The sequence below is a fragment of the Acomys russatus genome, chromosome 20 (assembly GCF_903995435.1).
Source record: "Acomys russatus chromosome 20, mAcoRus1.1, whole genome shotgun sequence".
Lineage (NCBI taxonomy): Eukaryota > Metazoa > Chordata > Mammalia > Rodentia > Muridae > Acomys > Acomys russatus.
Window position 1 is genome coordinate 25,138,407 of NC_067156.1, and position 26,083 is coordinate 25,164,489.

At 43.7% G+C, this 26,083-nt stretch overlaps 1 protein-coding gene and 1 pseudogene across 9 annotated transcripts in view; one reads left to right on the forward strand and one right to left on the reverse strand.

Annotated features, from left to right (window-relative positions):
- Positions 1 to 988: 988 nt before the first annotated feature.
- Positions 989 to 1,733, reverse strand: LOC127204767 (60S ribosomal protein L7a-like; annotated as a pseudogene).
- A 12,423-nt stretch (positions 1,734 to 14,156) lies between these two features.
- Positions 14,157 to 26,083, forward strand: part of Ankhd1 (ankyrin repeat and KH domain containing 1) — a 111,906-nt gene continuing 99,979 nt past the window's right edge. For all 9 annotated transcript variants that reach the window (XM_051163284.1, XM_051163287.1, XM_051163286.1 and 6 more), the window contains exon 1: positions 14,157 to 14,519. In XM_051163284.1, coding sequence (XP_051019241.1) covers positions 14,226 to 14,519 — 294 coding nt within the window. In that variant the 5' untranslated portion in view covers positions 14,157 to 14,225. The remainder of the gene's footprint in view (positions 14,520 to 26,083) is intronic.

The following is a 26,083-nucleotide window of genomic DNA, read 5'->3' on the forward strand; positions in this document are numbered from 1 at the left end:
TCTAGTCTGAACTGATGGAAGGATGGTTCTCAAATTTTTTCGGGCATTAAAATCTAGGGTTAGCAGGGAGTGGTGGTACATGCCTGTAATCCCAGCATTCAGAGGGGCAGAGGCAGGCAGATTTCTGTGCGTTTGAGGCCAGCCTGGTCTACAAATCAAGTCCAGGACAGCCAGGGTACACAGGGAAACCCTGTCTTGGAACACCACCCCCAACCTAGGGTTACCTTTTGGATTGCTGACCTCTTCTGTGGTGCTGATTTCCCCCAAGGTCCTAAATTCTTGGTTTTGTGTTTTTCTGTTCCTTTGTCTAGCACATCGTGCTTCTTGATATTTGAATTTTTTTTTCTTTTGCAAAAGAATCTGAGCATGTATTTGTATGTGTTGGTTGTTTTGTCAACCTGATACAAACTTAGACGTACCTGGTAGCCCTATCTGTCCTGGAATTCCCTCTATATAGATCAGGCTAGCTTTGAACTCAGACCCACCTGCCTCTGCCTCCCGAGTGCTGGGATTAAAGGTGTGCGCCACCACATCAGGCTTGGAAGAGGGAATCTTTTTTTTTGTTGTTGTTGTTGTTTTTTGAGACAGGGTTTCTCTGTGGAAACTTGGCGTCCTGGACTGCTGTTTAGACCAGGCTGGCTTCGAACTCACAGTGATCCGCCTGCCTCTGCCTCCTGAGTGCTGGGATTAAAGGCGTGCGCCACCCCCCCACCTCCCACCGCCGATTTATTTATTTATTATGTATACAATGCTCTGCCTGCATGTACACCTGCATGCCAGAAGAGGGCATGAGATCTCATTATAGTTGGTTGTGAGTCACCATGTGGTTGCTGGGAATTGAATTCAGGACCTTTGGAAGAGCAGACAGTCAGTCCTCTTAACCTCTGAACCATCTCTCCAGGCCCTGGAAGAGGGAATCCTTTTTATTTTTATTTATTTTTTTAATTTTGTAATTATATTTATGTACAAAAAACTTAGCAGTGTACATTTAACCCAGGTTAGTGGTGAGTTCTTTAGTCTTTGCCTTTTCCAGCTTGGCAATGTGAGCCAGATTTAGGACTCAGGATGTTGCCTCCCCAGTGGCGATGGATCTCATCGTATTTGTCGTTGTAATTGGTCCTAATAGCTTCCACCAGCTTAGCCAGAGCACCCTTGTCTTCTGAGTTAACCTGTGTGAAGGCAACAGTGGTGCAAGTCCTCCTGTGGACCAGCCGCCCTAGCCTGGCCTATCCCCTGATGATGCAGTAAGGACCCCCATCTTTCGACACAGGGCAGGTAGGAAGACCAGCAGCTCAATGGGGTCTACATCGTGGGTAATCACCACCAGCAGGGCCTTCTTGTTCTCTACCAAGGTGGTGACTGTACGGACCCCTGCTCAAAGGACAGGTGGTCTCTTAGTTGGTACATCCCCTTTCCCGGCAGCTTTCTTCTCAGCACGGGCCAACAGGCTTTGCTTCTTCTCTTGCTTTGTCTCTGGCTGGTACCTGTGGGCAAGCTTAAGCAACTGAGTAGATGTTTGCTGGTCCAGGGCCTGGGTGAACTGGTTACTGGCAGGGGGTACTTTGAGCCTCTTATAGAGGATCGCCCTTTGCCACTGCAGCCTGATGTAGCAGGGGCCATTTGACGAAGTGAGTGAGCTCTCTTTTGGGGTGGATATCCTGCCCGATGCCGAAGTTCTTGGGCCTCTTCTCAAACAAAGGATTGGCCACCTTTTTGACTTCCTGTTTCTTCATCGCGGCGGGGGGCGGGGGAGACCCTTCTAGCAGCCTAGCGTGGATTGACTTAGTGACTTCTTTTTTTGTTTTAGACAAGTATACATAGACTCAGGTGATTTTCTAGCTGTGTCATAAGTTATCTACCATTTCCTAGCTGATGGACAAGTAAGGCTTTGATGAGTAGTCATGCATGTATATAAACACACATATACACCTTGCCTCATATATGTTTTTGTACCACCTGTCCTCCAGAATTTAAATAGGCTTGCTAACAGAAAGGTATATGAATAAAAAATCTGAGGTGGGGCTGGAGAGATTGCTTGACGGTGGGAGGAGGGTGTTGTTAAAAGCACTGGCTGTTCTCTCAGAGGATCCAGGTTTGATCCCTGGAACCTACACAGTACCTCACATCTATAACTTGTTTCAGGGGATTTGATGCCTCTACTTGCCTCAGTGGGCACTTGCATGCATGTGGTATACAGACTTACATGCAGGCAAAACACCCATACATGTAAAGCAAAATCTAAAAAACAAAACACATACATACAAACAAAAAACCCACGACCACCACAACAAAAAAGCTCCCAAACATGGGCCTGTGGGTCAGCCATGGTGCAAGTCTGAAGTCCTGAGCTCAACCCACATTAAAAATAATAGCCAGGAGGGTGGCCTGTAATCTCAGCACTCAGGGAGGCAGAGGCAAGCTGAGCTCTGTGAGTTCGAGGCCAGCCTGGTCTACAAATGGAGTCCAGGACAGCCAAGGCTATACAGAGAAACCCTGTCAACAACAACAACAACAGAATAATAAAATGCTGGATGCAGTAGCACATATGCGTAATCCCAGTGGCTGGGACAAGAGACACCATGCCTCAACACCATGGAAGAGAACTGACTTGCATAGGAAAACTTGAATTCACACACACACACACACACACACACACACACACACACACACACACACGAAGTTAGCTATAAGATGATCTTACTAAAGACTCTGTCCGTCTGCTCTACTGCTAGTGGCACATGAGAAAGCACTAGAGAACTTATGAGGCCAATTATTGGACAGGAGATTACAAGGCTGTAAGCAGTGGTCTAACCAGCTTTGTTTTAAATATTTCTGAGTTCTTCTGTCATCCTCCAGAACTCTTCTTCTTTCTCTGTGTAGCCTTGACTGTCCTGTACTCTCTTCTTTGTAGACGAGGCTTGAACTCAGGAACTTCCTGCCTTGCCTCCACTTTCCAAGTACCAGTAACACAGGTGTTCCCCGTCACACCCAGATTTCCATTGTTGTTGTTGTTGTTGTGTGTGTGATGTGAGGGGGCAGTTAGTGGTGAGTGCTTTAACTCTCGGAGCCGTCTTGCCTTCGCTCACATTTCCTCGTTTAATATAGTAGTAGTCAATATCTCCTGGGAAAATCTCTTAGATAACACACAGGCTCTAACTTGTTGCACCGTGTTCTCTGAGAATAAGAAGCACTTAGCAGAGTGGAGAAGCAGCAGGTCCAGGACTCCAATTTGAGGAGCAATTTTAACATGCAGGTGAGGCCTGAGTCACTCTGCAGGCCGAGCTCTGAAACTCTTCTGGAGTGTTTGAACTTAGCTCGGTTTGCCACACCCCTCACTCATCAAGGCAGGCTCATAAATCAGGAGACGCCTTCCAGGCGTTCACCTGGAGGGCAAAGTGACAGTGCCACCTACCAAGTGTCCTTCCTTAAAGAAATGGCCTGGTGTCTACTGTGGCCCCAAGAGCCTTTGCACAGAAAACCTGGTTGAGCCACGAGTCTGGTAGAAGCTCCAGAAAAGTGGTCAGGACTTTATCTGGAACTTTTCATCTAGAAGGCCTTCTTAGACCCTGTGTTGACAATGCTGGTGGTACTGGGGAAAGAAAACTACAGTATTGGACTTTATCAAAGACTTAGAGATAAAGGTTGGTTGGTTAAAGAGAATTAGGTCACTATTACAGTGGTATACAGAACACATGTCTAAGAAGTGGGCATGTGTTGGGTGATGGTGGTGCAAGCCTTTAATCCCAGCACTCAGAAGGCAGAGGCAGGCGGATTGCTGTGAGTTCAAGGCCAGCCTGGTCTACAAAAGGAGTCCAGGACAGCCAACAGAGAAACCCTGTCTCAAAGAACCAAAAAAAAAAAAAAAAAAAAAAAAAAACAAAGAAAGAAAGAAAAAAAAAAAAAAAAAAAAAAAAAAAGAAGAAGTGGGCATACTTGTCAGTGATCTCTCAATACCTCTGTTCATAAGTTGGCAGGGGTTTTTGTTTTATTTTCATTTTTTGATTTTTTGAGAGAAGGTTTCTCTGTGTAGCCTTGGCTGTCTTGGACTTGATTTGTAGACCAGGCTGGCCTCACAGAGTGATCTGAGTGCCTCTGCCTCCCGAGTGCTGGGATTACAGTCATGCACCACGTTGGCAGTTTTAAATAAAGATTCCAGAGAAAGCAGCAGTACTGTCCTAAGCACCTCGCATTTCATGTGAACGTTAACAATTCCGGAGAAGCTGGGCACAGTGGTACATGACTGTAATCCCAGCATTTGGAAAGGCACAGGCAGATGGATCTCTGTGAGTTCCAGGCCAGCCAGGTTTACAAAGTGAGTCTAGGACAGGCAAGGCTACAGAGAGAAACCTTGTCTTGAAAAAATAAATAAAGCCAGGTGTGGTGTTGCACACTTTTGATCCCAGCACTCTGGAGGCAGAAGATGGAGGATCTCTGTAAATTCCAGACTAGCCTAGCCTGGTCTACAAAGCAAGTCCAGGACAGCCAGGACTACAGAAAGACCCTGTCTTGAAAACCAAAAAAAAAAAAAAAGAAAAAAAAAGTGCTGATTCTCTATCTTCCAGGCCACAAGAACCTGTGAAGAGTGGGTTCTTTTGTGTTGAGGTTGCTATCTAATGGCTTCCCCATTCAACAAAGTGTTTATGCATTTCATACACGGGAACCCAAGCTACCATTGACCTGGGAATTTAGCAGACTAGCAGACCATGGCACTAGCTAAGGAGAGCTTCTAAAGAAAGCAGGTGTGGCTGCCTAAGTTGTAGTGTATAGTGTGTAAAAATACATATGAAAAGCGTTTAGAGTGGCTAGCCTCAGGCTTACAAAATGGGTACATGGGGCAAACACAGAGGTCTAGACTTTTCCAGGGATCCACTGATTGTAAGCTATTATATATCTGTCAGTCAGTCTGTCTGTCTACCTACCTACCTATGTATTTTGGGCAATGAGCATAAACCAATGAAGACTGGGTTACACTCCTATACAGTTGCTGATACATGCTTCTCAGTGCAATGTTTGGCTTTTCCTTTACTATGTACCCATGTGGGGGAAATGTTATGGAATTGCTGCAAGTTCTCATCTCTCACTGAAAGATGCATCTTCCAGGGAAGGCAATACTCAAAATATAGTCTTCAAAAATCCTGCAGGGGAGAAGTGTCTTACTCCACATTCTGCAATTTGATGTCTTTTTGATAAGTGTTTTCTAGTTCCTGTAAGGACACTGACTAGTGCTTCTGTTCAGCGGTTTCTCAGGAGTTCTTGACTTTGCATAGATAGGCTAAGTTCCTCCATCTTTACCTCCAGACGAAGAATGTTTGTTCCCAGCCCAGGCCTGGCAGTGCATGTCTATGATTTCAGCACTTGGGAGGCCAAAGCAAGAGAATTCCCTGAAGTTTAAGGCTAGAATGAGACTATGTCTCAAAAACCAAGCAAAAGAAGTAAGAAATAAAAACACCCCTGCACTCCTTTCCTAACACTGCCTCTCAGACAGTCTCATGTAGCCCAGACTAAACATGCTGTGGAGTCAAGGATGACCTTGAACTTCTAATTCCCACCTCCCCCTCCAAGTGATAAGATCACAAATGCTGGGCATCAAACTCAGGATCTTGTTCATGCTAGGCTGACTCTACCAACTGAGCTACATTTCCAGTCCCATATATAGTGATCTTTTTCTTACTACCTTTATTGAATTTTTGGATTACTCACTGTAATGTATTACTTACAAATAAATTGAAAACACAACTAGATAAAAGTCACTGATGGGTCGGGCCGGGCAGTAGTGGCGCACACATTTAATCCCAGCACTCGGGAGGCAGAGGCAGGCGGATCACTGTGAGTTTGAGGCCAGCCTGGTCTACAGATCGTGTTCCAGGACAGCCAGGGCTACACAGAGAAACCCTGTCTCAAAAAAAAAAAAAAAAAAAAAAAAAAAAAAAAGAAAGAAAGAAAGAAAGAAAGAAAGAAAGAAAGGCACTGAGATGGGTCAAGCGAGTCAAAGCGAGTCCAGGATAGTCAAGGCTACACAGAGAATCCCTGTCTGGAAAAACCAAAAAGACCAAAAACAAAACAAAACAAACAAAACAAAAACCCAACCCCCCCAAACCAAACCAAAACGAAAACCCCAAACTGTCCAGTTTGGAGATTATGAGTATGTACTTGTGTACCTCCACACTCTGCTTCATTAACTGATTTCTTTCTTTTTTGTCCTTTTCAGGCATGGTCTTTTCCAGGTTGACCTTGAACTTGCCCCTCAGGTTTGCCTTGACCTCCAGATCTACCTGTCTTTACCTTCCAAGTGCTGAGATTACAGCTGAGCATCACCACACTGGGCTTTATTCATTAAATTAAAAAAAAAAAAAAAAAAAAAAAGGCAATAGGGAGCTGGAGCGATGCTTCAATGTTTAAAAGCACTTGCTGCTCTTCCAGAGGACCCAGGTTTGTTTCCTAGCATGATCCATGACAGACAGCTCACAACTGCCTGTAATTCCAGCTGCGGGGATCAAGCCTCTGTCTCCTCCCTCCACACCCCCCCCAAACTAAAATTAAAGAAAATCTGTGTGCACGTGTATCTGTGTATGTGTGTGGGTGTCGTCAGTGTTTGCTACTTTGTGGGTTCTTCTTTCTTCCACCTTTCTTCACTTCTTTTCTTCCTCCCTTTTAACCCCCTCCCACTAGATAGGAGAGAAAGGAGGACAGAGGAGAAAGGGCGGGCGAACTTACTGTTAGACTACTTCCTGCTGACTGGGGCAAGTTTGCTCTTTGAAGGCAGGATATCTAATTTCTTCCTCTCATTTCTTTGCGCATGACTACTTAACAAACCGAGACCACCAGCGTCCAACCACCAGCCAGCAACCCACCTATCAGGGCTCTAGCATATATACATGTATATCCTTTGAAAAGTCCCCAGAATTCCAAATGTTATAGACAATTGCAGAAACTGTCTGCAGATGGCAAAACCATGCCTCTGCTAGAGCATGAGGCAAATCATAGTCAGCTGCTGCAAAGCAGCCTCATATCTCTACACCTGGGGTTAAAACAAAAGCATGTTCTTATGATATTGTTGTGTTTTTTTAAAGAAACAAAAATCTCACTACCTGTGGGCACAAACACAGCTTGGTGAGGTGTGAAGTCAGAAGGCTGCTGGTGAGAGTCAAATTCTCTCCCGCTACCATGTGGGCTCCTGGAGTTACTCAAGTCATCAGTCTTGTGGCAATAGTCTTTACCTGCTGAGGCATCTTGCTGGCCTTTCATTAGTGTTTTCAAGCACAAGTGTGTACATGTGTGTGTGCGTGCGCACGCGCGCGCGCGTACACGCGTGCACGCACGCATGTGCACACAGAGAAACCCTGTCTCAAAAAACAACAAAACCAAACTAAAACAAAACAATTTTTAAGTGTGTGTCTGTATACGGGTATGTGTATCTGAATGCAGTACATACAAAGGTCAGAGGAGACTCTTTGAGGCTTGAGTTACAGGAACCTGTGTGGTGTTCAGTAAGGTGCTAAGAACTGAACCCCAGTCCTTTGGAAGAACACTAGGCCAACTCTCCATTCCCCTTACCTTTATCTATTATTTTAAAAAAAATTTTACTTTTGTGTATATCAGTTTGTGTACACGTGTCCAAGGAGTCTAGAGAGAAAGGTGTTGGATCCGCTGGAGCTGGAATTATAGATGGTAGCTAGCTCTATGATGTGGGTGCCAAGAACCAAACTAGGTCTTCTGAAAGAGCAGCGACAGCCCCACCCTCACTCCACACTTAATCTTGATTTTTTTAAAAAAGATTTTCTTGGTTGCTCTGTATAGCCTTGACTGTCCTGGACTCACTTTGTAGACCAGGCTGGCCTCGTACTCACAGCAATCCCCCTGCCTCTGCCTCCCAAGTGCTGGGATTAAAGGCGTGTACCACCACTGCCCAGCCTTCACACTTAATCTTGAGACACAGTCTGACTACATAGTCCTTGGCTGGCGTGAAACTCACTATGCAGATCAGGTCGGTCTCAAACTCATAGATATCTGCTTGCCTCTGGCTCCCAATTGCTGGGATTTGAGATATGCACCACCACAACTGGCCTAAACAATTTTTGGTTTGTTTACTTTATGTGCATGAGTGCTCTGCCTATATGTATGCATGGATTATATACATGCCTGCTGTTCAAGGTCAGAAAAGGGGATTGGATCCCTGGAACTTGTGTCTTTTGTTTGCTTTTTAACAAAATTATTATTATTTATTATTACATATACAGTGCTCTGGCTGCAGATACACCTGCAGGCCAGAAGAGGCATCAGATGATACTATAGATGGCTGTGAGCCACTATGTGGTTGCTGGGAATTGAACTCAGGACCTCTGGAGGAGCAGTCAGTGCCCTTAACCTCTGAGCCATCTCTCCAGCCCTTGTTTGCTTTTTTTTTTCCCCCCTCCCCCTGAGACAGGTCTTCTGTATGTAGCCCTAGCTGTTCTGAAACTTGCTCTGAAGCCAGGCTGGCACGGAACTCCTCAGAAATCTACCTGCCTCTATATCGCTGGGACTAAAGGCATGTGCCACCATACCCTACTTATGGATGGTTGTAAACCACCATATGTGTCCGGGGAATTGAACCCAGGTCCTCTGCAAGAGCAACAAGTGCTCTTAACTGCTGAGCCATCTCTCCAACAAAAACAAAAGCTCTTAATCACTATTATGTACACAGTGGTATGCCTACATGTACACATGCACACCAGAAGAGGGCACCAGATCGCATTATAGATTGTTGTGAGCCACCATGTTGTTGCTGGGAATTCAACTCAGGACCTTGGAAGAGCAACCAGTGTTCTTAGCCTCTGAGCCATCTCTCCAGCCCATGTACACCTGGTTTTAATAATCTGAACTCAAGTCCTCATGTTTGTTAATCAAGTACTTTATCCACCTCTCCCCAGTTCACCTTCAGAACAGAATTCTAAATGTTTAATGACAACATCAAAATGAAACAAATATATTGGTTTTCTTTGCTTTCTCTCTATAGATGGGATGAAGTGTGATAGACTGGTACGCAGAAATTCATTGTTTTGAGAAAACCCAGGGTTCACATCCAAGAACCACATGTACAAGGTGGAAAGATGGCTCAGTGGTTAGGAGAGAGAGGACCTGAGTTTGGTTCTCATACAGGGAGGCTCACTGCTGCCTGTAGCTCCAGGGAGATCTGACACCTCTGGTCTCTGTAAGTACTCCCACTTATATGCACATATCCAACACAGACACATGTATACACATAACTAAAAATAATAAAACTAAATCTTTTTTAAAAAGTACATGTAGTGAAAGTCCTTGTATTTATGATTTTGTTTGTCAAACTCATTTACGCAGCTGGCAGGGGAGATAACCATCACCAAGAAGGTGGCTTTCCCAGGGCACGGTTCATCCGTTCTTTCTGACATGCCGACCTCTCCAACTTCTCCTTCAAATGTGAGGAACTGCATAATTTGAGTTGGGGAGAATTTATCCAAGCTCTTGTAAGGCCACCAGCACCACCAGCACCACCACCACCACCCAGTAGGACTGAAGAGATGGCACAGGGGATAAAAGCACTTACAGATTTCAAAGAGGACCAAAGTTTGGCTCCCAGCACCAAGACTGAGGGGTTCACAAGTGCCTGTAACTCTAGCTCCCAGGGAACCAACTTCTCTGACCTCTGAGGTGATCTGCATTGAAATGCATATACTGACACACAGACACATAATTAAAAACAATAAAAATAAATCTCCAAAAACTCCTCATAATATGAGCCCTGAGCCTCTATTATGTTTTAAGGATTTATTTTTGTGGACGGTGGTGCATGTGATCTTAGGCCTCAGGAGGCAAAGGCCAGGGGATCTCTGTGAGTTCCAGGCTAGCCAGGGTTACATAGTAAGACTCTGAGCCGGGCGTGGTGGCGCACGCTTATAATCCTAACACTCTGGAGGCAGAGGCAGGTGGATCGCTGTGAGTTCAAGGCCAGCCTGGTCTACAAAGAGAGTTCCAGAACAGCCAAGGCTACACAGAGAAACCCTGTCTCGAAAAACCAAAAACCAAAAACCAAAAAAAAAAAAAAAAAAAAAAAAAGACAACTCTGTCTCCACTCCCTTTTCAATCAAAACAAACTAAACAAACAAAACCCCTGTAGCAATAGAGCTTACCCTCCTTTCTCTGCCTGTCTAAAAGATGGTAAAAAAGAAATGCATACTCAGACACCATATACTACTGGGGATAAAGCTCAGGGTAGAGACCTTGACTAGTATACATGAAGCCCGTATGAGGTCCTCAGCACCCTAAAAATACAAAACACAACAGGAAGTACTCCTGTTAGCTTTCTGTGGGACAATTTTTATTCTAATGCTCATTCTAACAAATTGACTGAGACAAGGTCATGCTATGTAGTACAGCCTGACCTTGAATTCTCAATTGTCCTGCCTTGGCTTCCTGAATGGTGGAATTACAGGTGTGCACCACTACACCCAACTCAACAAACACATACACATATACACATAGGAGTGGCTAGTCTGGGCTACAGAGATCCTGTCAATAATCACAAATGAGTCAGATGTAATGGTACAAGGTTTTATTCCTAGTATTTGGAAGTTAGAAACAGGTGGATCTCTGTGAGTTTGATGGCAGCCTGGTATACATAGTGAGTTCCAGGCCAGCCTGAGTTACACAGTAAAAACAGACAAAACAGACAAAAACCCAGCCAGGCACAGGAGGCACAAGTGGCAAGATTAGAAGTTCAAGGCCAGGCTCCATTATAGCGATAATTTGCAACCAGCCTGGGCTTTGTGAGACCCTGCTTCATAGAATAAAAACCAGGAGCAGTTGAGATAGCTCACTGGGTAAATGTGCTTGCCACACAGGTCTGGAAACACAAGTTGGATCCCTGATAACTGTGTAAAGGTGAAATGAGAAAACCCACTCAACAGAGTTGTCCTCTGAGCTCCATATGAGCACTGTGGCACATGTAAACACACTCACACAATATAAATAAGTAATAAACAAACAAACAAACAAATAAAAGAAGCTTGGAGAGATGGCTCAGTGATTAAGAGTACTGGCTCTTCTTAAAGAAGAACTGGGGTTTGATTTCTTTCTTTCTTTCCCCTTTGGTTTCAGGGTTTCTCTGTGTAGCCTTGGCTGTCCTGGACCTGCTTTGTAGATCAGGCTGGCTCAGAGATCCTCCTGCCTCTGTGCTAGAATTAAAGGCTGGGCCACCACCACTCCCAACATCCACATGGCAGCTCACAACCATCTGTAATTCCAGTTCCAAGGGATCTGAGACCCTCTTCTGGCCTCTGTGGGCCCCAGGCACACATGTGGCACACAGACATACATGTAGGAAAACACTTATATACATAACGTAATACATTTAAAAATAAATAAAGGTACAGAGCTATAGTTACATGAGCTAGTCAATCACTTTGAACTACACAACAGTCACCAAAATCTAGGAAATTTAGTTTCTTAATGATAAACTACTGACAAGCATTTCAGGAAAAGGTTCAGAGGAAACTGATTATTGCTCAATCACATTGACTGTGCTCTGGTTAGTTCTTGGCACTGAATGGAGAAGTATGTATTTTCCAAATGGATGGAGGCAATTAAAATATTCCCCTTTCAGTTTCCTCTTTTTCAGATTCATTACATTTGTTTAAAGACTTTAATGTAATTTACTCACGGAGTTGCATCAGAAATTATCTTTGTACCTGTGGTAGCAATGACAAGTAAGTCCTTTGTAATGTTGCACCAGTCAATACCTGTTTTTGCCTAAGGATGTATCCAAACCAATTCTGGATAATCCAGCTTTGAAGTGGGTTGGGCAGCGCTATTTTTTTTTTTTTCTTTTTCTTTTCTGCTTAGTTGCTTAGTTTGAGTTGTGAGCTAGTCACACATGCCTTGAATATATCGGAGGATGCAGGCTAATTAAAACTGTACCTGTTAGCTGGGCACACCTTTAACCCCAGCACTCATGAGGCAGAGGCAGGTGGATCTCTGTGAGTTCGAGGACAGCCTCGAACAGAGGACAGAGAAACCCTGTAAAAAGTTATGTAAAATATCTCTTCCATTGTCTACAACTTATCTAGAAGGAGCATTTACTTAGAATATTCTCATATAATGAAAAGTCAAAGTGTAAGAAATTCTAACAATAATAAAAAATGTTTTGCAGAACCAAATGTTGGTATTGCAGGCATGCCTAACCATGCCCATCACCCACCACCACAAAACAAAACAAAAACAAAAACCACCATATTTTTGACGTTTTGGTTGAGCTTGGCCCCTAACGGCAGAGCCATCTCTACAGCCCAATTATACTCTTTACAGAATTTTCAAAATACAATTTAATGGTGGTGGAATATTTTCTATTGTGCAATTAAAATAGATAACAATTCTTTATCAGGGCTTTAAAGAGAAAAATAACAAAGCTTTTGTTTTTAGCTAAGCTGTTATCATATGTACTTCCGCTGGGTAAAAGAACATTTGTCATACAAACTTCACCAAACTCCTTTGTCACACACACACACACACACACCACCCCCTTGGCTGTCCTGGACTCACTTTGTAGATCAGGCTGGTCTCGAACTCACAGAAATCTGCCTGCCTCTGCCTTCTGAGTGCTGGGATTTTAAAATCATGAACTAGTGAGGAACCGGAACACATTTTAATCATTTTTATTAATAAGGGGGCGGGGGGCGGAGGAGGAAGGGAGAAAAGCACAAGAGGGCGATGACTTCCTTGTTCAGAAATTGAGCTAGAATCGCTTTGGCTGGCAGAACTAAGAACTGGCAGAGAAATCCTTAAGGAAGAGGGAGGATTAATTAAGAAAAACAAACCCTCCCTATACGATGGTCACTCTGCTAAACTCTGGGTGCTACCAGCTTTAATTCATAACCACATTCCCATTTTACACCGAGTAACATCAAACGCGCCGAGGTCACTCAACAAGTCAGTGGCGGCGCCCGACCAGGAGTAATAGCCCGCGGAGCACGCCCTCTTAGCCGCGTCCAGCCCTGCGGTGGGATTCCACGCACCGTTCCGACTTCCTCCGCGGGACAGCTCCCGGGAGAAGGGACGGCGCTGTCCAGCCGCCTTCCCCGAGAGAACGCAGCCCCGGCGAGAAGGCTGCGGAGCCGCCCGCGCCGGCCCAGCGCCAGGCGCGCGGGCGGGCGGGTCGAGAAGCCTCGGGGCGGCCATCGGGAGCAGCTCCCGGGGTTGCTTAAGCGCGGCGCGCGGCGCGCAGCGCGCGGCGCTCAGCTTGGACAGGCGGGAGGCGCCAAACACAAGCCGCCCAGCCCTACGGGAGGCGCGCGGCCGCTCCCAGTCCCCGATCGCTCCCAAAACAGCCGGAGGCAAACGGGTTAAGTAGCCTCACCTGTCCCAGAGGCGGCGCCCGCCGTGGTGACTGACGTCGCCGTCTTCCAACCAGGATATGGCAGGAAGATGTGGCTTCGCTGAGACTGATCGCTCCTTTTCCGCCAATCCCCGCGCAGCTACTTCCGGCTGTAGCCGCGGCGCCCGTGGGAGAGCGACAGGTGGGAGCTACTTTGCTACCTCGACGTCTCTTGCATCTTGGACGCACAAGACTCTCCAAGAGCAGGGTTAGGCTTCCTTCATATTTTGCTACTTCTTGCGGGTTCTCACTTCAGCTCTCCTTTTAATGAGAAATGGAAATTCCCCAGCCCTTTTCCCGTCACCTCAGCTGGGGGCGGGATGAACAATACTCTCACAGGCCAATTGTACCACGCGACGTCCCGTGACAATACGACCGACAGTGTCAGGCGCCAATCGAGTTGCCCATTGTTAGTTTTCATTTATGACTGACCGCGAGTGCAACTAATCCACTTTTGGGTCGCGATACGATTGTCACAGAGGCTGACCAATAGATAGGGAAAGAGACCGGAAGTCAGCTCCGGGAGGAGCAAGAGGCGGGAGTTCACAACCGCCTAGGCCTGCGCGGGTCAACGCAGCTTGGGGGCTGCGAGCCAGCCAGCAGCGCGTGACGGAGAGCGTGAGCGACAGATGTCTTTGGCCAATGATTTGGAGGTGCCTGGGACTTGCAACCAGTGATGAGTCTAAGGGGCGGGAGGCAGCAGGTTAGGCAGTGAGAAGTTAGTGGCGCTGCTGGGACGGGGTGGGAGGGGGGGGGAAAGAAGGAGAGCTTCTTCCTCCTGCTTTGCTCCTCACCTTCCCGGGATCAGCCGCGGCGGTGTCTCCGGCTCCGCGTGAGAACCATGCTGACGGACAGCGGGGGCGGCAGCACCTCCTTCGAGGAGGATTTGGACTCCGTAGCTCCGCGATCCGCCCCAGCTGGGGCCTCGGAGCCGCCTCCGCCGGGAGGGGTCGGGCTGGGAATCCGCACCGTGAGGCTCTTTGGGGAGGCTGGGCCCGCTCCGGGAGTCGGTGGCGGCGCCGGCGGCAGCGCGGCCGGAGGGGATGCTGCGCTGGATTTCAAGTTGGCGGCTGCCGTGCTGAGGACGGGCGGCGGAGGTGGTGCCTCCGGGAGCGACGAGGACGAGGTGTCCGAGGTATAGCTCCCCAGGACCCTTGTCTCTTTAACATTGCGGGAGACGCGAATTCTTTTGGGCCAGCAGCACCCGGCTGGTCCATCCTCCCGAGTCCCCCGGGTGCAGTGTTCTCTGACAGCAAGTCGCCTGCCAGGGCAGCGGTGGCAGCGGTGCGGGCCTAGTGAGCGCTGGGTTTGCTCTTCGGCGCGCGTCAGGAGCGGGACGGGCTTCTCGTCACCGTCTCTAGACCCACAATAGGGAGTTCTTTGGTCTGCGAGCTTCGCGCGGGAACCCGGACTCCGCAGGCTACCTCCCGCCCACCCCGGGTTGGAGATGGGGGAGGGCGGGGTCTTGCTAGCCAGAGTCCCTGCCCTTGGTACTGAGGGAGCCTGAGAAACTGGCAGACACCGCCGGCTCCGAAAGCCTGTCTGCTCTTCCGCCTCTGCCTTACGGGTTGCTTTGCCTGGGCAAATAAGTAGAGCGTTCCTTATTCACTTTTTAGTTTGAGGCAGGTGAGTGAGTATTAAGTTCTCAGCTTTTACTCCGAGGGAAAAAAAATCACGTGACTGGCTTTGGGACGTTTTGTGAAGTTAGACAGGAAAAGGAAGTTCCAAGGCATCTGGGAGCTTCGGAATAGCTGGATAGTGAACATTGAGGTTTTTAGCCTGGGAGAGGGTGAGGCATCCTCCAGACATTCTTTTTTTGTGAAGAAACGAGTTGAACTCTTGCTTTTCTTTTTAGCACATGTGCACATTTCAGGTGTGAGCAATTTAGGATGGTAGATTCTGTCTCTTGGTCTCTTAGGGAAAAGGTGCCATAAACATACACAGTTGTAGATATGTGCACCCATACTCACATACATATGCATTTACAAGTTGACTATTATTTTCTTTGGTAGTGGTCAGAATGGAGAACTGTTGTGATGTTTTAAGTGCTCAGAATTACTTTTCTTTTTAATTTGGCTATGCTTTATTGAAAGCTTTAATTATCGATATGTTAGCCTGTGAGTTGTTGTGTAGACCATGCTGGCTGAACTTTCTGATCCTCCGTCTGCCTATATTTCCTTAGTGAGTGCTGGATTCCAAGTGTTCACCACCATGCCTAGCTAAGTATTTTGTTGGTCCTAGCATGCCTGGTTCATCCCTTGTGACTTTAACCTCTGGTCTTGGTGTTAAAGTACAGGAATTTCTGTGTACTAATGATCCTGGCTTGTGCATTTGAGAGGAATAAGGAGAAATTATTACAGAGTACAGTTAACAGCACTGTTTTTCCTAGATCTGAACAAGAATTTGTTTGGTTTCAACATTTCACTTAGGAAAAAAGCTGTGTATGTTATCCATCCATATTTTTGAATTTAACTGTAAGAAAATAAATTCTAAGCCAAGATGAGGGAGGAGTTTTACTTGGCTAGTTGGGAGAGCCTGTAACTCCCTTGCTTTTGGGTTTGTGGAAGGCTTTTATCCTCAGTGAAATCTGATGAGAGCTGAATTCAGAACACATGGATGCTTAGCCTAGGAATTAAAGTGGTGGCTAACTTCAAATTCTAAAGATTTGTTTTCTTTGTAACTTGTAAGGGAGAATCTGAAAAGGTTGGCTTTATTCTAAATGTTATGGGAAGACAGTCTCCATGATTTTTCAGGGTCACTTTGACATAATTGCCATGGGTGAGATTAGAGGTTACTGATTTGCTTTTATATGTCGTGTTTAAATTTTTTTACAGATAAAAGTGCTAGCAAACTTCTAAAGTTAAATTCACACAAAGTGTTAAAGCTATGGGTACAATCTATACTTTTTCTTTTTCTTTCTTTCTTTCTTTTCTTTTCTTTTCTTTTTTTTTTTTTTTTTTTTTTTTTTGGTTTTTTGAGACAGGGTTTCTCTGTGTAGCCTTGACTGTCCAGGACTCATTTTGTAGATCAGGCTGGCCTCGAACTCACAGCGATCCACCTGCCTCTGCCTGGACTACAAAGCGAGTCCAGGACAGACAAGGCTACACAGGAAAACCCTGTATCGAAAAACAAAAACCAACAAAACAAAAACAATAACAACAAAGAGTAGTAGGATATATAGTCTGTCTCTTTGAGTGAAATGAATTATTTTGTTTAAATAAGTTATTTACTTTTTCCATTTTCTTTTTCATGAGCCATTCTTTTCCTGTTACTTCAGAAGGGATAACAAGGAATATTCTCAGAAAAATACTTACCTGTAAAGTATTTGAATCGTAACAAAATCTTCATGTTCATATTTCCTACATTATTTTAGAGCCAGTAACTAGATCCCTAGAGACGAGTTAGTTGTTACATAGTTTGGGAGAGGAGATTGTCTTCTCCACGTACACGTACCCAGGAGAAGGAAGAGACCTAGTAATGTCTCTTGCTGGTTAAGTTAAAAGATCCTGTAGTTGGAGAAGGGGTCTAGGGCTATTACTATTAGTAAATTTTTCTTTTTTTCTCTTCATTTATTAATTATTACTTAGTGTGTGCATAAATGGCATGTGTGTGTGATAGCATTCTGTGGATGGTGTGGAACAACTGGTGGAAGCCAGTTGTTCTTCTGGGTTCTAGGGTTTGAACTGAGGTGGTTGGGCTTGAAGTGTTTGTAACTACTGAGCCATCTCACCAGCCTCCATACAATTAAAAAAAAAAAAAAAATACCGAAGTTATATTATCTTAGGGAATGTCATCATTTGGTTGTTTAATTTGGTTAGTGGTGCTGGGGATTGAACCCAGGGCCTTGTGCTTGTTAGCAAGTACTCTGCTAACTACATCTCCAGCACCTTTTCACTTTGTAAAATTTGAGGTAGGGGCTTACTAAATTGCTCGGGCTAACCTTGAACTTGCTTTTTAGCTCAGATTGGGGTTAAACCTTTGTTTTAAGACAGTCTCCCTGAGAAGCCCTGGCTATCCTGAGATGCATAGAGATCCACCTACCTCTGCTTCTCAGTACTGGGTGTCAGTTGCGAGCTTCCATGTGGATACTGAGATTTGAACCTTAGTCCTCTGAAGAGCAGTCTGTGCTCTTAACCACTGAGCCATTTCTCCAGCTCTACAAACCAGTTTTTTTGTTTGTTTATTTGTGTTGGAATTAAAGGCATTCACCACCACTTCCTGGCTACAAAACAGTTTTTAAGTATGGATTTTAAAGTGATACCTTTCCCCTTTTAGCAGGTTAAAAGAAAAAAAAAATTCCTGAAGGACCTTTTGTTTCATTTTTTTGCTTTTGGTCTTTTCTTTTTGAAGTTTTGTTTATTTATTATGTATACAATATCCTGGCTGCATGTGTGCCTGCCAGAAGAGAGCACCAGATCTCATTATAGATGGATATGAGCTACCATCTGGTTTCTGGGAATTGAACTCAGGACTTCTGGAAAAGCAGCCAGTGCTCTTAACCCTCTGAGCCATCTCTCCAGCCCCTGTTTTGGGTTTTTCAAGACAGGGTTCCTCTTTGTTATCTTGGCTGTCCTGAACTTGCTTTGTAGATCAGGCTGACCTCGAACTCACAGTGATCCGCCTGCCACTCTCCTAAGTGCTGGAGTTAAAGGCGTGTGCCACCATGCCCACCTCCTAAAGGACTTTTTTAGATTGGTGATTTTTAAAATGTTCTATCATAAGAGTCTCCATATATACTATATGTGAATAATATGTGACATCTTTTAAAATTATAAAAATGCTGGGTGTGGTGGTATACACATGCACCTTTAATCCCAGGCAGACAAATTTCTGAGTTCAAAGTCAGCCTGGTCCATACACCATACATGAGTTTCAGTCCAGCCAGGGCTACATAGGGGAACCCTATTGGAGGTGTATGGATTACTACACAGTTATGGGGCTTAGGGTATAGCTCAATGATAGGATGGAATTCTTGCCTAATATGTATGTGTCTCTGGGTTCAATCTCCATTACAGGGGACAAAGAGAAAAATTATTATAAAACTAGGCTCATGAAGAACAATTCAACAATGTAGATAGAAAAAGATACTATAGAAAGTAAAAGTTTTTCCCACCTCAGCTCTCATTCTTCAAGGTAGCCAATAATCTTTTTCTTTTAATAAATTTATATTATATTGATAGGTTCTTTAAAGTATGTGCCATATTTACAGTTATGTAAAAGCACAAAGATACTGAATATGGTCCTGAAAAATTATAGCAGAAGCTATGTAGGGATTTTTTTTCTCTCTCTCTGAAAATTACTTTTAGATTCAAAAGCACAAGCTGGAGAGGTAGGTCTGTAGTTAAGAGTCAAAAGCACAGAGTTGGTTTTTCATCCAGTGACAAGAGACCTAGCTAATTTCTTTTATAGTTATGCTATATATTACAGAGCAGGGTTTTCCAGTAGCATACTGGCATTTTCAGCCAGATAATTCTTTGTTGGGAAGGCTTTCCCATTCGTTACCAGCATCTGTATCTATCCACTAGATGCCAGTGGAAACCACCTAATTGAGATAGACCCAAGTTCTTCAGACATTCATATGATGTCCTCTGGGAACAAAGTCACTCTTGGTTGAGAGTCACTGGTTTAGAGGCCACTCTTGACAGGGATGACAATTCTGTCATGAATACTACGCATTCAAACTTTAGGTACAAGGTGACTCACTGCTTTTAATAGCATCTCACAGTTTACACATAATTTGAACAAGAGACAAACAGAAAGAAAGTACTGAGAAGTTTAATGTAAAATTATCAGAAATGTCCTAAATTTTCTAAAGTAAGTTTAATTGGTTTAAAAAAATTAACTTGGGGCTGGGGAGATGGCTCAGAGGTTAAGAGAACTATCTTTTCTTTCATAGGGCTTGAGTTCAATTCCCAGCACCCACATGACAGCTCAAAACAGTCTTTAGCTAACACTCTCACACAGACATACATGCAGGCTAAACACCACTGCACATACAATAAAAATAAATAAAGTATTAAAAAACTTTTACTTAAAATATTTTCAAAAACTTTACCTAGTTTTTATTAAAGTAAACATACAAAAATTGTTATGGGGACCTTTAACTTATTCAAGACAGAAGATAAGGGTTTTTGTCAGTGATAAAATAAGAAAACGAGCCGAGTATGCCTTTAATCCCAGCACTCTGGAGGCAGAGTTCAAGGCCAACCTTGTCTACAAAGTGAGTCCAGGGCAGCCAAGACTACACAGAGAAACCCTGTCTCACTCAAACGCCTCCCCCCCAACAAAAAAGAAAAGGAAAAAAAGAATAAAACTCATCTAGTGTGTAAATTTTGGAGATATCAGAAATGCTAAGTGAAAAAAAGGCTATGCACCATTACTGTAACTGTTATATACGTCAATATCAAAGCAGTGAGACAGCATATATATGAGTTATGAATTTAGAGCAATGCAGAATTGCTTAGTGTGAGTGGAAGAAGACCTTATTGTGAAACTTAAAGTATGGGAGTTTTGTTTTCAAAAGGGTTTTAGATTTTTTAAGAGCATCTTTAAACAAGTAACATGTAGTTCATAAATCTAATAAAGGAAAAGCAGTAAACTCCCTTTTTCCATTTTTTAATGTTTCTTTAAAAAATTGTGTGTATGTGAGAGAGTGTGTGTGTGGAGGGGGAAAGAGAGGGAGAGGAAGAGGGATGAGCAAGGAAGTGCATGACCCATCGCCTAAATGTGGAGGCCAGAGGGCAGCAGTTGGAAGTAGGTCTCCTCCAACCTGGGGAGCCCCAATGCAGGCTGTTAGGATTGCATGACAGTGCTTTTATCTGCACAGCCATCTTTGCTGCACCCTTTCCACTTTTTTGAAACACAGCAGCACACAGAGTACAGCCCAGGTTGGCCCAGAATTCAGGATCTTTGTGCCATTAATTCCTAAATGCTGGGATTATAGGTGCCTATCCCTTTCCCCTCTTTCCCTGAGTTCCTTTCTTCCTTTCTCTTGTGTGTGTGTGTTTTTGAGGGAGGCCCAAGCCAGTTTAAGATGACCTTGAAACAGTCACCCACTCTGTAGTCTTGGAAGAAGTACAGGGTTATGCTGGCTTTGAACTTAAAAATGAACAAACAGACAAACAAACAACCCCCCCCCCCAAAAACCATGGTCTCTCTATTTAGCCCTAGTTGTCCTGGAACTCCATTTTATGTAAACCAGGTCCACCTCAAATTCAAAGATCCTCTGCCTCCCCAGTGCTGGGATTAAAGTCACCATGCCTGGTTTTGAACTCTTGATCTTCCTTCTTCAGCCTCCAGAATGAAATTATAGGGACAGACCACCATGCCCAGCTTTTGGTGGTTGTAATTCTGCTGTGAACGTAGGTGAACAAATATTTCAGCTCCTGTGTCCCGTTCTAATTATGTGTCTATGTAGAGCTGTGTGTGAGTGGAGGCCAGAGGCATCATCTGGTGGAGCAGAGTTAGAGGCGGCTGCTAGGAATAGGACTCTGGCTCTTTGCAAGAGTAGTATGTGCTCTCAACCACTAGGTCACCTTTCTAGTCCTGCTGTTTACTCATTCTTTACAGAAGAAACTGTTGAGTGGGTAGGACTTCTTCATGAACTCGTCTTTCATAATAAAATTCTCATAGTTCCAGGCTGGGAATGTAGCTCAGTTGGTAGAAAGCTTGATTAATATAACAGGACAATCTGGGTTTTATTCCAATACAGCATAAAACCAAGCTTGGTAGTGCAAGGCTACAGTTCCAGTATTTGGGAGGTAGAGGCAGGAGAAGTTGAAGATTGTTCTCAGTGAATACTGAGTTAAGAGTTAAAAGACGACTTGAGCTACAATGGACCCTATCTCAAAAGAAAGAAAAATAAAAAGGAAAGAACTCTAAAGGTTTCTGCTTGTGTCTCAGAAGACAGGGGAGCTATCTTGGGGTGCCCAGGTCAGCCTGACCTGTGTATTCAGGAATTAAAGGATGAGGATGGCTGTGGAGATAGTTAAGTTGATAACGTGAGTGAGATCCCCAAATCTAGGAGTGGTAGTATGTGTCTGTAATTCTATCCTGGAGAGGCCAAGACAGGCCAATTCCCTGGAGCTTGCTGGCTAGCCAGCCTAGTCTAGCCTAACCTAACTGGCTATTCCAGGTCCTCAGTGAGAGACCTTGTCTCAATAAACAAGTGTAGGGTGCCTGAGCAGGAAGGGTATCTTTTCCTCTTCTTAGCAGCTGAGGCTGTAGGTCATTTGGTAAAATGCTAACCTAGTGTGGATGGATCCCTGGTTTGATCTCCACATCAACTAGACTTGCTGGTGTACACCTGTAATCTCAGCACTTGGGAGTAGTGGGAGGAAGATGAGAAATGTAAGGTGGTTCTTAGGTAGTGAGTTACACATGACTCTGTCTCAAGCTAAAACAAAACAAAAATTAGTGTATATGCTTAGTGGTAGAGTACTTTCTTACCCTGTCAAGGCCCAAGGATCTCAGTACTGCAAGAAGAAAACAGAAAAGGCCTTTCAGAGAGTTTAGTCCTTGATAACTTATTTAAGACTCTGGTAAAGTGCTTGCCATCTACTTGATTGGCCTGAGTTCAGTTCCTCAAACCTGTATAGTGGAAAGAGAGAACGATTCCCGTAAGTTGTCTTCTGACCTGCATATGCACACTGTGGGACATGTGCACCCCTGTCCCCTACACAAGCCAAAAATAAAATAAAATAAAACGAATTCTGGTTGGTTAATTGTTCATCCATTCATTTATCCATCCACGTTGAGGATTGAAACCTGTTGTCTTGGACATCCCAGGAGAGTCCTCTGTGGCTGAGCTGTATTCCCATCTTTTTCTCCTCCTCCTCCCCTTCTTCCTCCTCCTTTTTCTTCTTCTAGATATCATCTCATATTGTGGTATAATCAAGGCTGTTTTAGAACTCACTGTGTGTAGTCCAGGCTACCCTGGAACTTAGTTTTCCTACCTTAGTTTTCCAAGTGTTGGGAGTATAGGCATGCACAACAATTCCTGGCTCCCAGCTTTTTGTCTTTTTCTTTATGGTGCTAAGGATTTCAGTCCTCTTTTTATTTTTTTGTGATAAGAGTCTTGGTAAATTGCCCAGGCTGGCCTTGAACTCAGTTCTAGCAGGCTTTGAACTTCTTGCCTCTACCTTCTAAGTAGCTGGGATTACAGAATTACACCACCAGGCCTAGTCTGATTGGTATTTTGGAGTAGATTTACTTATTTAGAGTCTACTATTTTTTAAGCTTTATGCTACGCTTTAGAGGATGAAAAAACCTTTTCTGTCTTTTTTAAAAAAGGATTTATTATTATTATTATTATTATCATCTTATTTTTTATTTTTATTTATTTTTTGCGCATTTATTTATTTTTGCAAGACAGGGTTTCTTGTGTAACAGCTCTGGCTGTCCTGGAACTAGCTCTGTAGTCCAGGCTGGCCTCAAACTTGCCTGCCTTTGCCTCCCCAGTGCTGGATATTTTTTTATTTTTAAATTTTTATTTATTTATTATTTATTATTTATATATCATGTTTGCCTGCACACAGGAGGGTACCAGATCTCACTATAGATGGTTGTGAAACCACCATGTGGTTGCTGGGAATTGAACTCAGGACATTTGGAAGAATAGCCAGTACTCTTAACCTCTGATTCATCTCTCTAGCTCCTATTTTCTGTCTTTAAAGATAAGAGTTTTTTTTAGTAATATGAACATTTCAAGGAATAAGAAAAGTTTATCTGTCCTTTAAAAAATTCCTTTTAATATTATATTGTATGTCTTAGGTATGTTGCATATTTAATTTTGTTACTGTTTGTGACAATCAAAGATACCAAATTCAGTGTATATACTCTTCCTGTGCATTAATTGGATCATCTTTATAAAGGTAGTTTTGAGTCTTCACTTGCAGCTGCGGATGAGCCTTAAAAAGTGGGCTTACAAGGATAATAATTTAAAATAAAAGCATTCCTACTCAGTCATCATGGATAGCTGACTTGTGTTCATGTTTTAGCAAAATTCCAACTACTTTATCTTATAAATTCTGATTTATTTACGCTGTGTGTGTGTGTGTGTGTGTGTGTGTGTGTGTGTGTGTGTACACATACGTATGTACAGCAGGTGCATGTCATGACATGCGTGTGAAGGTCAGAGGACAACTTTTGGGAATGAGCTCCCACCCTCTAGCTTGTCATGGAAGGATCTCTTGTTTCTTCTGCTGCACCGTGTCCTGCAGGCTGGCTGTCCTGTGAGCTTCCGGGTAATTCTCTCTCTCTCTGCCTTCTATCTCATATCTGGGTTCACTTTGGTTCAGTGAGTTGAACCCTGATTGGTAGACTTTTGTGGCCAAGTGCACAGTTAAACGCTTTTGTCTGCTGAGCTGCTCCCTGGCCTAATGTCTTATATTCCAAACCAGCATGTTCTACTTCTAGGCCTTTGCCATTTTCAAGTCCCTCTGGTAAGAACATTCTCCATTAATATTTCCATGTGGCTTCCCTCTTCTCTTGCTTTTAAATAAATTTTCAGGGGGGGGGGGTCAGGGTGTTGGTGGGTATTTTTGGCCTGTTGTTGATCAGTGTATTTGACTACTTTGTTTTTCGAGACAGGGTCTCTCTGGATAGCCTTGGCTGTCCTGGATTCGCTTTGTAGACCAGGCTGGCCTCTACTCACAGATCTGCTTGTCTCTGCCTCTCTGAGTGCTGGGATTAGAAGTGTGCACTGCCATGCTTGGCAACTTGACTACTTTTAAAAACCGAGCTACCTCAGCAGCCTGATACCTCCATTTCACTCCTTTAAGCTATTTAAACATTTTCTGTGTAGTGCTTGGCTGGCCTAGTATTCCCTATGTAGTCCAGGCTAGTTTCACACTCTCATACCTTAACCTTTCTTGTGTTGGAATTACAGGCTTGTACTACCATTCCCATATTCTTTAAAGAAACCTTCAACTATCTATTGTTTGTTTTCTGTAAATATCTCAGGCTCTCCAATTCTAAACTGAAACAACCATTTCCTTCTCTCCACTTCAACCTTTCTTCCTGTGTGTGTGTGTGTGTGTGTGTGTGTGTGTTGCTGGACATTAAATCCATGGCTTAAGGCGTAATCCTAGGCAAGCATGCATGGAACTAAATACTCAGTCTCATCGTTTTTGTAAGTAGCGTTACCCTAAAACTAGTAACTACTTAGACTTCCTAGCTCACCCTGCTGTTACTTCTCACCGCAGACATCTGACGCCTTCCTTTTTCTGTGTTTTCATTCTGCTGTAAATTAAACCTTTTCATCTATACTATTGCTGTCTCTCTGCCTCTGATCTTGTATCTCCAGTTCTTTCTTTAAAAAAAATTTTTTTAATCTATCTTTATTTTATTGCATTGGTGTTTTGCCTACATGTCTGTGTGAGGGTGTCAGGCCTTTGAGTTACAGACAGTTGTGAGTTGCCATGTGGGTTCTGGGATTTGAACCCCTATCCTCTGGAAGAGCAGTCGGTGACCCAACCACTGAGCCATCTCTCCAGCCCCTCCAGCTCTTTACCTTGCTATCAGGAGTAAATTCTCTTACCAAAGTGTTACTCATTTCTGCTGGCTGTGGTAGCTTACATCTGTGGAGGCTGAGGTAATAGGATTGCTGTTAGCTTGGCCTATAAAGTAGATCCTCAAAAAAAGAAAGAAAAAAGTTTTAATAGCATACAAGATTATTTAGGAATTTGCTTTTGTTATCTTTCTAGCCTAATTCTCACTGACCTCCATTTGCTCTTTATATTTGAGCCAAATCAAATTGCTGTAGTTCTGAACATCAGGCTATGAATGTCCTGGTATATATGCTTTCACTGATTTGGCTTCTAGAATCATAGTAATAGTTATAATATGTTGAGTGCTCATTGTCCACTAAACTAAACGGCTTGCTTATATATTCTAAAAATAAATCTTGTAAGCATCATATAAGGAAAATTATGTCATTCCCAATTTGGATATGAAGAAACAAACACGATATATAACATACACAGAGTTATAATCAGTTAATGATAGAGCTAGGTTTTTTCTTCATTTAATAATATTTATTTATTATATATACATGTATGCCTGCACATGAGGGCACCAGGTCTCATTATAGATGGTTATGAGCCACCATGTGGTTGCTGGGAGTTGAACTCAGGATCTCTTAACCTCTGAGCCATCTCTCCAGCCCTTTTTTCTTCAGTTTTTGAGGCAGGATTTCTATACCAACTGGTTCTATAATCTTCCTACTTCAATTTCTTGAGTGATAATTTTTTAAAGTTTATATAGTATGTGTTTGCATGCTATTTGTGTGTGTGTGCGTGTGTGTGTACGCCCACACATATGGGTGTCAATGTAGATATTCTGAGGATTCAGCTCTCTTCTACAATGTGGGTTCCCATGAGCAAATTCAGATCATGAGGCTTGACAGCAAGTACTTTTACTCTCAGACACTGGCTCACTTAGCCATTTTTGTGTTAACTTAGGACAAGGGACTACTAAGTGGCCTAGGTAAGCCTTGCACTTTGATATTCTTGCCTCAGATTCTTGAGCAGCTAGTATTGCAGGCCTGCATTAGGAGGCTTAGCTGTATGTGTTTGTGTGTGATTGTTAGTTTGCTATGTAGTTCTGAGTACAGCTTCCTAAGAGGTTATGTGCATATACTAAATAAAAACACATGTGTATATGGAAAACAACAAACAAACAAAAACCTTTTTTGGCGGG